The sequence below is a fragment of the Pediculus humanus genome, genomic scaffold (assembly GCF_000006295.1).
Source record: "Pediculus humanus corporis 1103172107667 genomic scaffold, whole genome shotgun sequence".
NCBI lineage: Eukaryota > Metazoa > Arthropoda > Insecta > Psocodea > Pediculidae > Pediculus > Pediculus humanus.
Genome location: NW_002987276.1, coordinates 1,239,577 through 1,253,837, shown reverse-complemented (window position 1 = coordinate 1,253,837; position 14,261 = coordinate 1,239,577). Strand labels below are relative to the sequence as shown.

The following is a 14,261-nucleotide window of genomic DNA, read 5'->3' as shown; positions in this document are numbered from 1 at the left end:
ATAATAATTTAATTTTAATTATACAAAGTTTTATTTAAAAAAAAAAAACTAATGACTGTCATTAATTATTTAAACAGCAAAAAAAAAAACAAAAACAAAAAAAATCACAATATAATCGATAAATATTAAATATTTACAAGTATACATCATATTCCATAAGAATTTGGGTTTTTTTTTTTTTTTTTTAAATTTTCCTTATTCTAAAAAAAAAAAACTATTCGATAAGATTTTTAAATTCAAAAAGGAAAATTTTAATAATAAATAAAATTAAAAAGAAAATTACAACAATTAAAAATTTATTGTAAATAATAATTAACTCATTATTTTATTTTTTATAATATTTAAGACCTTTTTTTTATTCATGAAAATAGTCACAATTAAGGCTTTTTTTTCATTTATGGTACCATAACTTATTTACTTTTAATTATCAAAAAAAAAAACCAAAAGAATATGAAAATTAAATTATTATTAAATTTTTGTTTTTATTTTTAAGCATTTAAAACAACAAAGAGTAAACCAAAAATTTCCTTTTATTCATTAAAAAAAAAAATTAATTAAAAAATGAGAGAGAGAGAGAGAGAGAGAAAGTTAATAATGACACATTATTAATTTTTTTTTTTTTAAATTACTAATTGCATATAAAAAAAAAAAACAAAACAAAATTAATAAGAACTTGAAATTTAACAAAAAAAAAAAAAATTTTTCTTCTTCGACAAACTTTTGTAAATTATTACATAACAAACAAATTTAAAATAAGAAAACTCACCATTTTTCTATAGTTAAATATGAAATTTAATGAAAATCTTACAATTAATTACAAGCACGTTGACATCTGTACTGACTATTTATTTATGCACACTACTATTATATTTGCGTACCTATTATTATTATTATTATTATTATTACAAATAATGAAATTTTTCCCCTAATACTTTTTTATATACAAACTCATCCTAAATACTCGCGTACGATTTTTAATCGGATAAAAATTCATTATTTATTATTATTAATTTATTAACACTTTTCAACCGTCAACACTCGTATTTATTGTATTATTTATCAATCGATACAATATTAACATTTAAAATTATTATTATTATTATTATCTAAATGAAATTTCTTTCTAAAAAAAAAACAAAAAATTAATTGAATTTTTGAAGAATATAATAAATAATTCTTCATTATTATCACAATTCACCGTTAAAAAAAAAAAAATTTCCCTGCATTTTTTTTTTTTTTTTTTTCAAAAGTTTGAATGTTAAAATAACCGTTAATCGAAAATTTTGTCATTTTATGCAAGGTAATGCGTACAAAAGTATCGTATTTTATTTTTGTACGCATTATTTTTTTTTTTTTTTCTAATTTTTACAAGCATAATTTTAATAACATTAAAAAAAAATATATATATATATATATATTATAATAAAAATAATTAAAAACTATTTGTATAAATTTAAAATGATACTTTGTTTAAATATATATTTTCTTATGTGTGTAGTATATATATACTGTTTATATATATATGCAAAATAAAACTATGCGAATCGACGATTTTTTTTTTTTTTTTTTACACAATTACCTTCTTAAGAGCTTATAATATATATAAAAATTATAGTTATTATTATTATTATTATTATTATTATTGGAAGCTTGTAATATTTACTAAGAGTCCGTCCCCGCAGGGCTAAGCCTGTTTTCAACTTCACAAGGTACCGAAATCCCACGTTGAGTCAATTCAGTCCTTAGAACGGCATTATGAACTTTCAACTTTTCATTTTGCTGTTGTAAAAAATCTATGTGAGAATTTAACCTTTCTATTTCTTTCACGCAATCCGAAAGCTGTTCTTCCGCCCTACGAAGTTCCATTATGTACTCGCAAGCTTTTGCTAATATACCACCTTTACTCTGTGTGATAAGTTAATGTTTACATTACATCAATGTGAAAATATAATCGTAATGATTTTGTATTTCATAAACACTCATACCTGTACACTTTTATTATTATCCATCGAACTACAGTCTGGTATTATTTTGCTAAGTTTAGCAATCCAATTGTTAATCTTATCTCTTCGCCGCCTTTCAACTTCATTGTGTGTAGCTCTTCGCCTATCATCCCTCTGTAAATTTATTAATGTTTTTTAAACGAATAATTCAATAAGCATTTTTAAAAACAAAAATCCAACTTGTTGCAACTTAAATTCCATAATAACATTTAAATATATTAATAAATTGTGCATTTTAAAGACGTTTTAAAGATCAAAACAGTTTTTAAAGGCTAAATGCACATATAAAAAAAAAAAAAATTAAACTTGCTACATTAACGTTTTAAAAAATGGAGGTTAACAAGTTTTACATTAAATAATATGAAATAGATATTACTGAATGTTAATTAGACTGCTATTTATGATCGGCAACTTAAAACTATAAAAATATTATAATAAAAATTTTACATTATTTTAAAAGAAAAAATTAATGTTTAATATGAATTATTAAATATGGCGTTGGTAAATGTAAAGACTCGACAAACTCACCCTGACTCTTGTAGGATTATTCGAGACACAAATATTTCTATTTTCTATTTGCATGCTACCTCTTGGAGCTAGACATCTTGGAGTTTGAGAATTAAAAACTTCATTAGCATTTCCAATGACATAAAAATGATTAGTAGCAAATCCGCTAGTCAATACAGCTGTAGCTGGTTGAACATGTCCCTGAGAAGGTACATAATTTGATGTTATACTTTCACCGTCATTTTCTTCAGGATTTACATGAACAACTCTATAAGTGACTACATAAAAAGAAACAAACAATTTTATAAATAAAATTAATTAGAAATTAATCATACCTTTTTAAACAATTTTTTTTTTTTACCTCCTTCACCCGATCTCCATTGATATTGCACTTCATCATCTCCATCTAAAATTGGTTGAGCATGTGTTAAATTGTCTACGGTTTGATCATCGGATATTGATCCATCATCTTCAATTATTGTTAAATTGGTACCATCAACAATAGCTTTAGGATCATCAATATCTTCACCTTTCAACTGTATTTCATCTTGACTGTAAATTACGAGTATTCAATTAAAATTACATTCCTTAATTATTTAAATTTATCCATCTATTATTATACATTATTATTTTTTTTAAAAGTTTTAATTTATTTTACACGCACAATATAAAAAAATAAATAAATGATAAAAAATTGGGGTTATTAACTGATGGAAAAATTTCAATTATAAAAAACAATTACATTTGCTAATGATTTACATTCAACATCAAATTGTATTAATTGTTATTTGAATACTAATTTTAAAAAAATCAACGCTTTATATTTACAGTAAATAAGTTTTATCTTAAGTTTACTGCAAAAAAATTTATGTATATTTAATCTTGATTGATGAAATTTTTTAAAAACAAATTAGTGATTTTATATGGCCTATTACACACCCAACTGGTGATAAAAAGTATGGAATTAGCATTTATTAACTAAAACCAACAGCGATGAAATATGAAAAAAAAAAAATAATAATAATAATAACATTAACGACAGTAAATATTCGACTATCTAATAAAAGACCAATCGTATATATCCTTTACATAAAATCCTCTGTATTCATTAGTCTGTACAAAAAAATTTTCATTATCGTTCTAAGCATAAAATATAAATATTTAAATATTTATTTAAATTGGATTTATGTTTTTACTTACTTGTAGCTTTCTGCACTAACCTCGTTTCAAGAGTTTGTTCTAATATGTCCATAACCGCTACTTTGCAGTCGTTTGAATTCCTAAGTAATCGCGTAATTTTGATCACGGGGTCAAACAACGGGTCATGTGAGACATATATAAAATGGCTGACTAACGATGCGCATGCGCACTAAAAACGACAGCATTTTTCAAGGTTTTCCGTAAATTATCCAGGCATTCCATGAATTTTGAAATTAAATAAGTAAATTAATAATTACAAAAAATTAATTTTTTCTCTTTAAATTATTATTAATATTATCAACGAACTTCAATATTGTTATGACATTCCTAATGAGTATTTTTCTAGGAGTGACCAGTAATTTTTGCAAATTTAAATATGGCAGAAATAAAAAAAGTACGTTGAGCAATGTAGTACTACAACATACTATCTCGCTATCCTTCATTTTGAAATGACAATGTTTATTTTCGAAGGAAATCGAAAAATCCCCAAGGAATATGAGTTTATTTAATTTAATGTCCCACTTTCCTTTTAAGTATTAAAATGAATACCATAAATGTCCTTCTTCTTAAAATTTAAGCACGTTTTGATTTACCTCAATCATTCTATAAAAAATAAAGAGTTAATGATTAATAATTACATAAATAAATAAATTTATAAAAATAATTTTACACTAAAAATTTCATAATACATAATAGTTAAAAATTATTAATACAAAATTCAAATTAATTTCTTCTAACAAAAAAAAAAAATCGAAAAGATAAATGTAAAATGGCGTAGAAAAAAGAAAAAGAAAAAAAAATTTTCTGAAAGTTAAGGAAAACCTTAACTTTTTTAACCGTAAAAAAAAAAATAAAATATTGAGTAATATTATTTTTTTATGAATGAAGAAAGTTTATATATAAAACAAATATGGTAAAACAACAATGAATAACTTAATAATGTTTTCGTATAATATTTTTATAGTTTAGTTTATATCAAAACATGGTGTGTGTGTTTCACGATATTACTACAACTACATATTTTTTTTTTAAATCGAATTTTCGTAAATTTTCCGGGGTAAAATTTTAAAGTTTATTCATTTCATCAATTTTCTATTTAACGGTAATTACTATCAATTTATTTTTACTTGATTAAAATAAATAATAATAATATTTTTATTTGTTTTGTATTAAAAAAAATTTTGAAGAATTATTATCAGTAACATCAAAAAAAAATTATTATTATTATTTTCCGTTAAAAAATTTATATCAAATTTTATTAGTTTTTCATTTTTTACCTTTCATTCTATCAAATCCCATTTGATTTTATTCTAAAATTACATTATGTAATTAAAATAAATAATTTTATTTATTAAAAACATTTAAAAAATATTTTTTTTTTACCTTATCTCATTAAAATTTTGAATCATTTTTTCAAAAAAATTTAATTTTTTTAATTGATTATTTTTGAAAATTATTTATTTATTAATATTATATTAATTTAATAATATCTTAAGGATTAGTTATAGTTAGTAACAAAGTTAAACAATTTTACATTCATTATTCAATTGATAATAAATATAAATAAATAAATAATTTATAAAAATTTAAAAAAATAAAAATTTCAGTTTGTGGTTGGTGGTGAAATATATAAAAGTGTAGAATTTGTTAAAGTTAAATGAATTAAATATTTAAGAATGAATAAATAATAATTTAGATAGTTTAACGTAATCAAATTTTAATTTAAAATATTTAAAACCTACGCAAATTGGCCTACGACACAGGTACACCTACAGTAATTGTGCAACTGCTTCTAATGATTCCCACACATATTCAGGTACACATAAATTTAATTAATAATGTTCCTTCGCAATTTTTATTTAAATTAATTTAATCATTTTTAACATTGAATTAAATATAAATTTAAAAAAAAAAAAGAAACTTTGTTTTCTTTAGCATGAAATAAAAAAACATTTATGAAATTATTTATTTAATTTTTAAAAAAAAAAAATGATAATTTTAGTAATCGCCATGTTTTGATTTTCAGGTTCTCTTCAATAGTGTAAATATCGATGAATGATTATTATTTTTAAACGTTTTTTTATTTAATATTGTTTGAATAATGAGTATATTTTCCACATCACAAATACCCCAAGATAATAATAATAAAATGATAATTTTTCATTCGGATAATAAAAATACGTTAAAGGAAAAAATGTCGTTTGTGACGTCATCAAATGGAAAATATTCGTTGAGACCGAGATCGTTGAGACAAAAAACGGAAAAAGGATTAGAAATTATGAAAATAAAAATGGTGAATAAAAAAAACGATGAATTTAATAAAATCAAAACGAAACCTCCACCTCTATCTAAATATAGGAGAAAAACGGCTAATGCAAGAGAAAGAAATAGAATGAGAGAAATAAACGTGGCATTTGAAACGCTTCGAAGAGTCGTACCCGACATTTCGAATTCCGTTAGTACCGGAAATGAAAAATTAAGTAAAATTACTACCCTTCGTTTGGCAATGAAATACATTCAAACTTTGAGACAAATTCTTGATCAAAATAATAATAACAACGATCAAAAGTTTGTTCGTCATTTTAATTTAATCAATAATAATTCTGATATAAGTGTACCGTTTGATGACGATTCTGAAAATGTGGAAATATGTTTAGAGGAAAATCTATGCTCACCTTTAACCGTCCGCCCATTATTATCACCATTTTCCGAATTTATAACGGACGAAGACAGTGAATTATCATTACATGAAAATATTATACGTTCTGATGTTTGGCTCGAAAACAATTGTGTTAATTTGAAAAATGATATTAGTATTTTTAATGATTGTTTTGATGATTTTAGCTAATGTCTTGTTTTTGTGTGTATTTTCATTAAAAAACTGCCAAAAATAAATTTTTTACCATTCATAAGAATTTAAGTATGTTATTAGTTTAGTAAAATTTAATAGGATTGTTTTTAAAATTGATTTAAATAAATACTTAAAAACTATTACAATAAACTCTGAAAATAAATAATTTTTATGTAATTGTACAAAGTGAAAATGACAAATTAATATTTAATTTTATTTTTCTGTAATTTTTTTTTTTTTTTATTTCCTAAAAGAAAATAATATATTTAATTATTAAGAAATTTTTTCTTAACTGATATTTCACACTTTAATATGAAATTTTTAAGCCATTTTTACAAAATTTAATGGAAATTTTAAAACAAAATTTTTAATTATTCATATATAAGTATATTTATATTCGTTTATTAAATACTTTTTTTTATCTCAATATTTATGTAAAAATAGTAAATATTTAATAAATTTTTATTTATAAATATAATTTTATATAAAAAAATAATCAATCAAACATGTATTACCCATGAGTAGTAAATATGTATATACTTTACTTACACATATATGTGAAAAACAATTTGGTAAACAAAAAAAAAAAAAAAAATCACAAAAATATATGGGAAAATAAAAATTACTTTTAAAAATAAAAAGATTTGTTTTATATTACATTATTTAGATTTGTATTATAAATATATATACTGTTGTATAATTATTTATAAAATATTTCACTGAAATTCTTGACATTATTAATTGAAGAGATATAAATAACTTCTGAATTGTAACGATTCACTTTAAAGTCTTTGACACATTTTTATCAAATACTGACATGAATCTATCTTATTTACATTTTAGGATCCCCTGCAAAATAATCAAACCAAGATATAAAAATATTTATATAAATTCAAGTTAAAATTTCAATTGTAATTTACATTACTAGAAGTAAACAATCAAAGCTCGACGATACTTTTTGGAATTTAAAAAAATGTAATTGACTAAAACTTTAAACAATATTTTATGTCTCAAATAAAATTCTTTTTTAAATCTTTAAATTTATAATTTATTGTTATTTATTAATAATCTACATAAATTGATATAGTTTAATACTTACACTATGATGTTGTTAATTGGTATGTGTATTAATTTGACAAAAAATCCGATAAATCCCATAATACAAAACCCGATTGCAGTAGCCACTGCTATTTTTTGGAATTCTAAAAAAATTAAAAATTAATTTTCTTATCAATATTGAAATATTTCTACATAAAGACCACAATAAAAGATTTAATAATTAATTTAAAACACTGATAATAATAATAATTTCCAAAAAATATGCATTTTAATGATTAAATTTAATTTTTTTTACAAGGAAAAAAATATTTTCTTATTTTGTTTAATGCATTTTTATACAAAATGTACATTTTGAAAAATTTTATAAAAATAAAATAAAATAAAATGAAAGTGTTAATGTTATTTTTAAAAAATTTTTTGAATTATAAATATAAATCCATTGCAAAATTTTTTATTTACCTTTTCTATCAGGTTTCGTACATCTTTTAACGAGCCTAATGGAATCTTTGGCAAATTGTTTTCCTGGCTCAACTAATTTTGTGACTTGATCCATTGAAAAAAAATTTTTTTAAATCTGTCAAAAGACTATCGCTCCTGAAAGAAGTAAAAAAAAACCGTATTTTTCTATATTAAATAATAATAATGAGTTAATATTTAAATATAATGTATTAAAGTACGCATAAATTCACGTTTAGATTCTTTATGAATTAGAAAAAATAATACTTTATCGAGTTACTAACCGAAATCTTTGAAAATTTGAGAGTTAACACTACGTTTAACCTCAGTTGTAGTATTTCCAACACATCAATTTTAGATGGGACAATATAATACGTCACAACCGGATATACTTATTTTGCCTTTAAAAAAATTCACCGCCTTTTAATAACGGATCTTACTTTTTGTTTGTAGATATATATATTGTAAGTCATCATGGAGGAAATAGGTATTATTTTGCCAGACAAGGTAATTTTAATATTTTTGACATTTAAAAAAAAAAAACAAAATAAACTATAATTCCTTATGACTTTTTTAACATTAATAATGTAACTTTTTAAAATTATAATTTTTATTTTGACCTTTCACAATGAATATTCATAAATAATGCGGCTTTTAGAACAATGCTTTAATCTGAAGATGATATTCTCATACTTTTTAATAATTTTTTTTTGTTTGTATATCCTTTTTTATTAAGTTGTATTCCTTATTAATATTCTGCAGGAAGAAGTACTTTGTCAAGATGTTAAGCCTGCTTGGGGAAATAATGCTATTGGAGGTGGAGATGAATTTGATCAGGAAGATTTATACACAAAATATAAGGTAAACTATTACAAACTTTTGTACCCAAATATTTCTCTAGTATAATTTATTTTAGGGAAAAGTAATAATATTATAATACTACCACAATCTACCATAGTAAAGTAGTTTTTTTTTAATTGAATAAAATGAAATAAGAATAAATTAAATATTAAAAATTTACTATTTTCATACATTCATGCATCATTACATTTTAGAAATTGCAAAGGCAGTTAGAATTTTTAGCTGTTCAAGAAGAATATATAAAAGATGAACAGAGAAATTTGAAAAAAGAATATTTACATGCTCAAGAAGAGGTGAAAAGAATTCAATCAGTACCTCTTGTTATTGGGCAATTTTTAGAAGCAGTTGATCAAAATACAGGCATTGTCGGAAGTACTACAGGTTCTAATTATTATGTTAGAATTTTGTCAACAATCGATAGAGAACTTTTGAAACCTAGTGCAAGTGTGGCTTTACACAAACATAGTAATGCTTTAGTTGATGTTTTACCACCTGAAGCTGATTCCTCCATATCAATGTTACAAGCAGGTAAGACAACATCATGTTTTTAAAGGATATTATTTATCTAAAAAACTACTTGTAAAATGCAAATATCAAATGTTATGTTTAGATGAGAAACCAGATGTTCAGTATTCAGACATTGGAGGCATGGATATGCAGAAACAAGAAATTAGGGAAGCCGTTGAATTACCCTTAACTCATTTTGAATTATACAAACAAATTGGAATTGATCCACCTAGAGGTGTATTAATGTATGGACCTCCAGGATGTGGGAAAACTATGTTGGCTAAAGCAGTGGCTCATCATACAACAGGTAAATTTAATTAGAAAGAGTCATAGAGTAATATTTAATCTCATACCACATTTCGAACATCATTTAAATTACACTCACTAAAATATTTAATGATTGATTTTTTAGCTGCATTTATTAGAGTCGTAGGATCAGAATTTGTCCAAAAATATTTAGGTGAAGGGCCCAGAATGGTGAGAGATGTTTTTAGGTTGGCCAAAGAAAACAGCCCCGCTATTATATTTATCGATGAAATAGATTCGATCGCAACTAAACGTTTTGACGCTCAAACTGGTGCCGATCGAGAAGTTCAAAGAATTTTACTAGAACTTTTAAATCAAATGGATGGTTTCGATCAAACAACAAATGTTAAGGTAGTAATAAAAATTAAATTTAACTTTACTACTTGCCAAACTCCTCTTTCGAATAGAAATAATGTATTTCTTAAAATTTTACTTCGTTAAATATTTCAGGTGATAATGGCAACTAACAGAGCCGACACTTTAGACCCGGCACTCCTTCGTCCTGGTCGATTAGACCGAAAAATAGAATTTCCCATGCCCGATAGACGTCAAAAACGACTCATTTTTTCAACAATAACGGCAAAAATGAATCTAAGTGAGGAAGTTGATTTGGAAGATTTTGTCGCCAGACCCGATAGAATATCGGGAGCGGACATTAACGCAATTTGTCAAGAGGTAACGTCGAATCCATCGAATATAGATTTTAACAATTTTTTAACGAATTTGAAAATAAAATTTACAAAAAAATAGTGCGTGAGTGTGCGTGTGCGTGTGTGTGTGTATCGGATCGAAGTTTGTCCCAATTTTCGATAAACTTTTTCAATTAAATAAATAATTTTTTTTTTTTTTTTTTTTAGGCTGGCATGCACGCAGTGAGAGAAAATCGATATATTGTATTAGCTAAAGATTTTGAAAAAGGATATAAAAATAATATAAAAAAAGAAGAGTCGGAACATGAATTTTATAAATAAATATTAATAAAGTGGAGATTATTCATTATTTAAAAAAAAAAAAAAAATGTTTACAATAACACGTTATTATTAAAAAATAAAAATTTTGAGTTTTTTTTCTTAATGTGTGTACATTATTAATCTGTCCTTAATTTTTTATTGGAATTAACACTAATGCCCACTTTATCCAAAATTAATCCAATCGTAATATAATTAAGATTAAAAATTATTATATTTTAATTTAACTAAAAGAAAAAGTATTAAATTGATAATAAAAAAAAAAAAAAAATTTTGCTAATTTTGCCTTCAAATTTTTTTATTTTGTTTGCTTTTACCGTCCCTCCCTCACATTATTAAGAAATTTAAAATAAGAATATTTTATTTAAACGTATAAAAATTTAATAAATTAAATATTAAAATAAAAAAAAAAAAAATTTCTAATTCCTCCTCCTCCTATTAAATAGAATGCCTTTTTGTAGGATTATAATTTTTTTTTCTTTAATTTAATGACGTCATAAACAGTAAAAAATTTTATTTAAAAAAAAAAAAACATGGCGATTATTTTTAAAAAGACGACAAAAAAGTAAATTTGTCAGAATGGATAGATAGATGAGTTTTTCAATAATTACAAATATAAATAAAATAAGAATTTAATATATTAATATATAAAATAAAATAAACGGATAATAATAATAATAAAATAATAAAATTTCTTTTTTTTTTTTTTTTTTTTTTTTTTTCTTTCGCACTTAATTTTTTCATTGCGCATGATTTTTTTTTATTGACGTCATTGAAATTTCGGTTTGATCAAACTCCTACTGCCAGTTGGGTTATCTTCAATCGCGTCGGTTTAAAGTAATTAACTAATTTTTTTTTTTATTTTTTATTTTTTTTTGTTGTAATATAGTATTAGTAAATAAAAATTGTCGTTAATTTTAATATGTTGAGAAAAATATTCAAATGAAAAAACAAACAATTTTAAAATAAGTTTATGTTTTTTTTTTTGTGTGAAATTAAAATGTTTTCTATTTGGGCAATGAAAAAAAAATACAATATGACAATCTCGTCAGCAGCGAGATTTTGTATTTGTAAGTGTGAGCCTATTTTATTTAATAGATTTTAATTTTATGTGTTTATTGAAGGTTACATTTTATAAAAAAATGTTTTATAAATCGATTAAATAATTGTAATTAAATATTATGTAAATACGGAAATAAGTAATTTTGGTGGAGGTAAAAAAAACAGAAAACAGAAAACAAGGCTATTTAATTTTTGATTTGTTTCAATGATAATATTTTTCGGCGATAAAAAAACCAAAAAATTAATTAACTTTTAACAAAAACCTACATACCTACCACCCTACATTACCTACATACATACCTACAATAAAAATTAATAACATTTAATAAAATTAAAAATAATTATTATTATTACAAAGTTAATTTTTATATGTTTTACATGATGATGAATTATATTAAATTTTTTTTTTTTTGTCATAATTATTATTATTATAGTTCATTACACCACATTAAAAATGATTTTTTTTTATGTTGTTATTAAAGTAATAATAATTAAATAACGTTTAATTTAATAATAATAATAATAATTTATTAAACTTTTGGGTATTTTTTTTAAAGTAAAATTACATCATGTTATACTTTATGGTTTTTTTGTAAAGCCTTACAAGTTCATTAAGAAGATTCCATGTGAATTTTTTAACATTGTATATATATATATATATATATATATATTTTAAAATGCTTTTATTGTTAGATAATAAACTCCCCTCTCCCTCCCCTTTCCCCCCCAAAAAAAAGAAAACTTTTACACACAAATTGTTTCTCAATAGGCGAAAAAAAAAATTGATGTAATAATAATAATTATTATTTATTTATTGTGGGTTTTGTACTTGAAAGTAAATTTTAAGGGTTTATTTGTTATAAAAATTCTAAGATGTTTCCTCCTCCCCCCCTGCTAAAATTTAATGGATGTCTAAACATTTCACCCCCCCCCTAAAAATATAATATCATAATGGGAAATTTTTATACTATATCATTAGCCTGCGTGAAATATCATTGCGTGTTTTAAATTAATATTAATTCAATAAAAAATTTATTATTAATATCGATTTGTATTATAATTGTAATAATAATAATAATAAAAACAAAATGAAAATTTTTGTAAAAATTGATTTGAACAGTAGTAAGTAAGTTTGATTTTAACGGTTTTTTTTTTTTGAAGCAAAGGTATAAATAATAATGCTAAGGTTAAGGGCTATAATAAATACTTAATAAAATATTAATCAAGAAGAAGAAGAAGTAATAATAATAATAATTACGTATACCTTAAAATGAATATAATATTTATACGAAACGTAAATTTTTAATCGTTAAAAAAAAAAAAAAAAAAAAAAAAAAAAAGTGCACACACTCACTGAGTATATACGGGGATCAAACAATATTTAAATATTTAAGCGGTTTTATTTATAATCACAGAGAGAGAGAGAAAGAGAGAGAGAGAGAGAGAAAAATTCAGAATGCCAACATAATTTAAATCTGCGACAAAAATTTCATGGAAAATATTTTCGCGGTATTAAAAATTACCTTTGGCAAAAGGTAGAATACGGCACGCGTTACGAGTTTTTTTATTGTATAACGATTTTTAAAAAGGATTGAAACGAAGTAAAATGATACGCCATGATTTAAATTAAAAGAAAAAAACGTTCGAGAATAATGTAAGTAAGTATTTTATTCTGAAAAACTATTTATATATACTTTCTTTTGTATTAAATAAACGAATATGGGGTATTAAATAATCATGGATGGATTTCTACCATTTCCATCCATCGAATAACCTTCATTACATAAAATCAATTCAATTATTATTTATACGTTATATAAATAAATAAATAAATGAATATTTTCACGTGAATGATGATATTTTATTACGTAATACGTATATTAATAATAATAATAATAAACCATAATCTTATATTAATTGTTTTTTTTTTACTACATAGTTTGATATACGTTTATTTAACAAGTTGTACGTTAAATCATTTTGAATGTTTTTTCTCTCTTTTTCTGTGTGTGTGTGTAATTACACTAATGATAATTTAAGAATATTTTTTTTCCTCTTAAAAAACTAAAAAAATTATTACGGTGTAATTAAGAAGAAATCCCCTAAAAAAAAAAAAAAGCTTTCATATAATAAAATCGAAAAAGTTTACGTTTCACTCGTAGAATTGTCTACAAAAAAAAAAAATTAGGTTAAAAAAAATGACGTGTTTAATAAATGTAACGGTTGTAAAAAAAAAAAAAAAAAAAAAAAAAAAAATTTAAACTGTTTTTTAATTGACGCAAGTTTTATTTATCGTCGTCGTCAGCTAAAAAAAAAAAAAAAAAGTCTTTGAAGCCAAAATCGTTTACAATATTATTACGATAATAATAATAATGATAATAATAATAATATTTACAACCTTGACAGCAATAAAAAAAAGTGAAATTTATTTAAAATTAAAATTTATAATTTTTTTTTATTAACCCTTTTTTTTACGGTTAA

General features: G+C 22.6%; 3 protein-coding genes across 3 annotated transcripts; 1 reads left to right on the top strand and 2 right to left on the bottom strand.

Moving 5' to 3' along the window:
• Window positions 1–1,662: 1,662 nt before the first annotated feature.
• On the bottom strand, window positions 1,663–4,153 carry Phum_PHUM287950 (Upstream stimulatory factor, putative; the record flags this gene model as incomplete). The annotated part of the gene is made up of 6 exons (XM_002426922.1): window positions 1,663–1,905; window positions 1,986–2,117; window positions 2,532–2,788; window positions 2,872–3,062; window positions 3,731–3,790; window positions 4,017–4,153. 6 exons carry the CDS (start codon window positions 4,151–4,153, stop codon window positions 1,663–1,665), a joined length of 1,020 nt encoding a protein of 339 aa, XP_002426967.1.
• A 3,332-nt stretch (window positions 4,154–7,485) lies between these two features.
• Phum_PHUM287940 (protein transport protein SEC61 subunit gamma, putative) lies at window positions 7,486–8,173 on the bottom strand (the record flags this gene model as incomplete). Its single annotated transcript, XM_002426921.1, has 3 exons — window positions 7,486–7,594; window positions 7,661–7,763; window positions 8,080–8,173. The coding sequence occupies 3 exons, from the start codon at window positions 8,171–8,173 to the stop codon at window positions 7,486–7,488; spliced, it is 306 nt and encodes a 101-aa protein (XP_002426966.1).
• Window positions 8,174–8,550: 377 nt separating this feature from the next.
• Window positions 8,551–10,721, top strand: Phum_PHUM287930 (26S protease regulatory subunit 6B, putative; the record flags this gene model as incomplete). Its single annotated transcript, XM_002426920.1, has 7 exons — window positions 8,551–8,583; window positions 8,839–8,937; window positions 9,132–9,465; window positions 9,548–9,751; window positions 9,857–10,101; window positions 10,201–10,425; window positions 10,608–10,721. 7 exons carry the CDS (start codon window positions 8,551–8,553, stop codon window positions 10,719–10,721), a joined length of 1,254 nt encoding a protein of 417 aa, XP_002426965.1.
• Window positions 10,722–14,261: the final 3,540 nt, after the last annotated feature.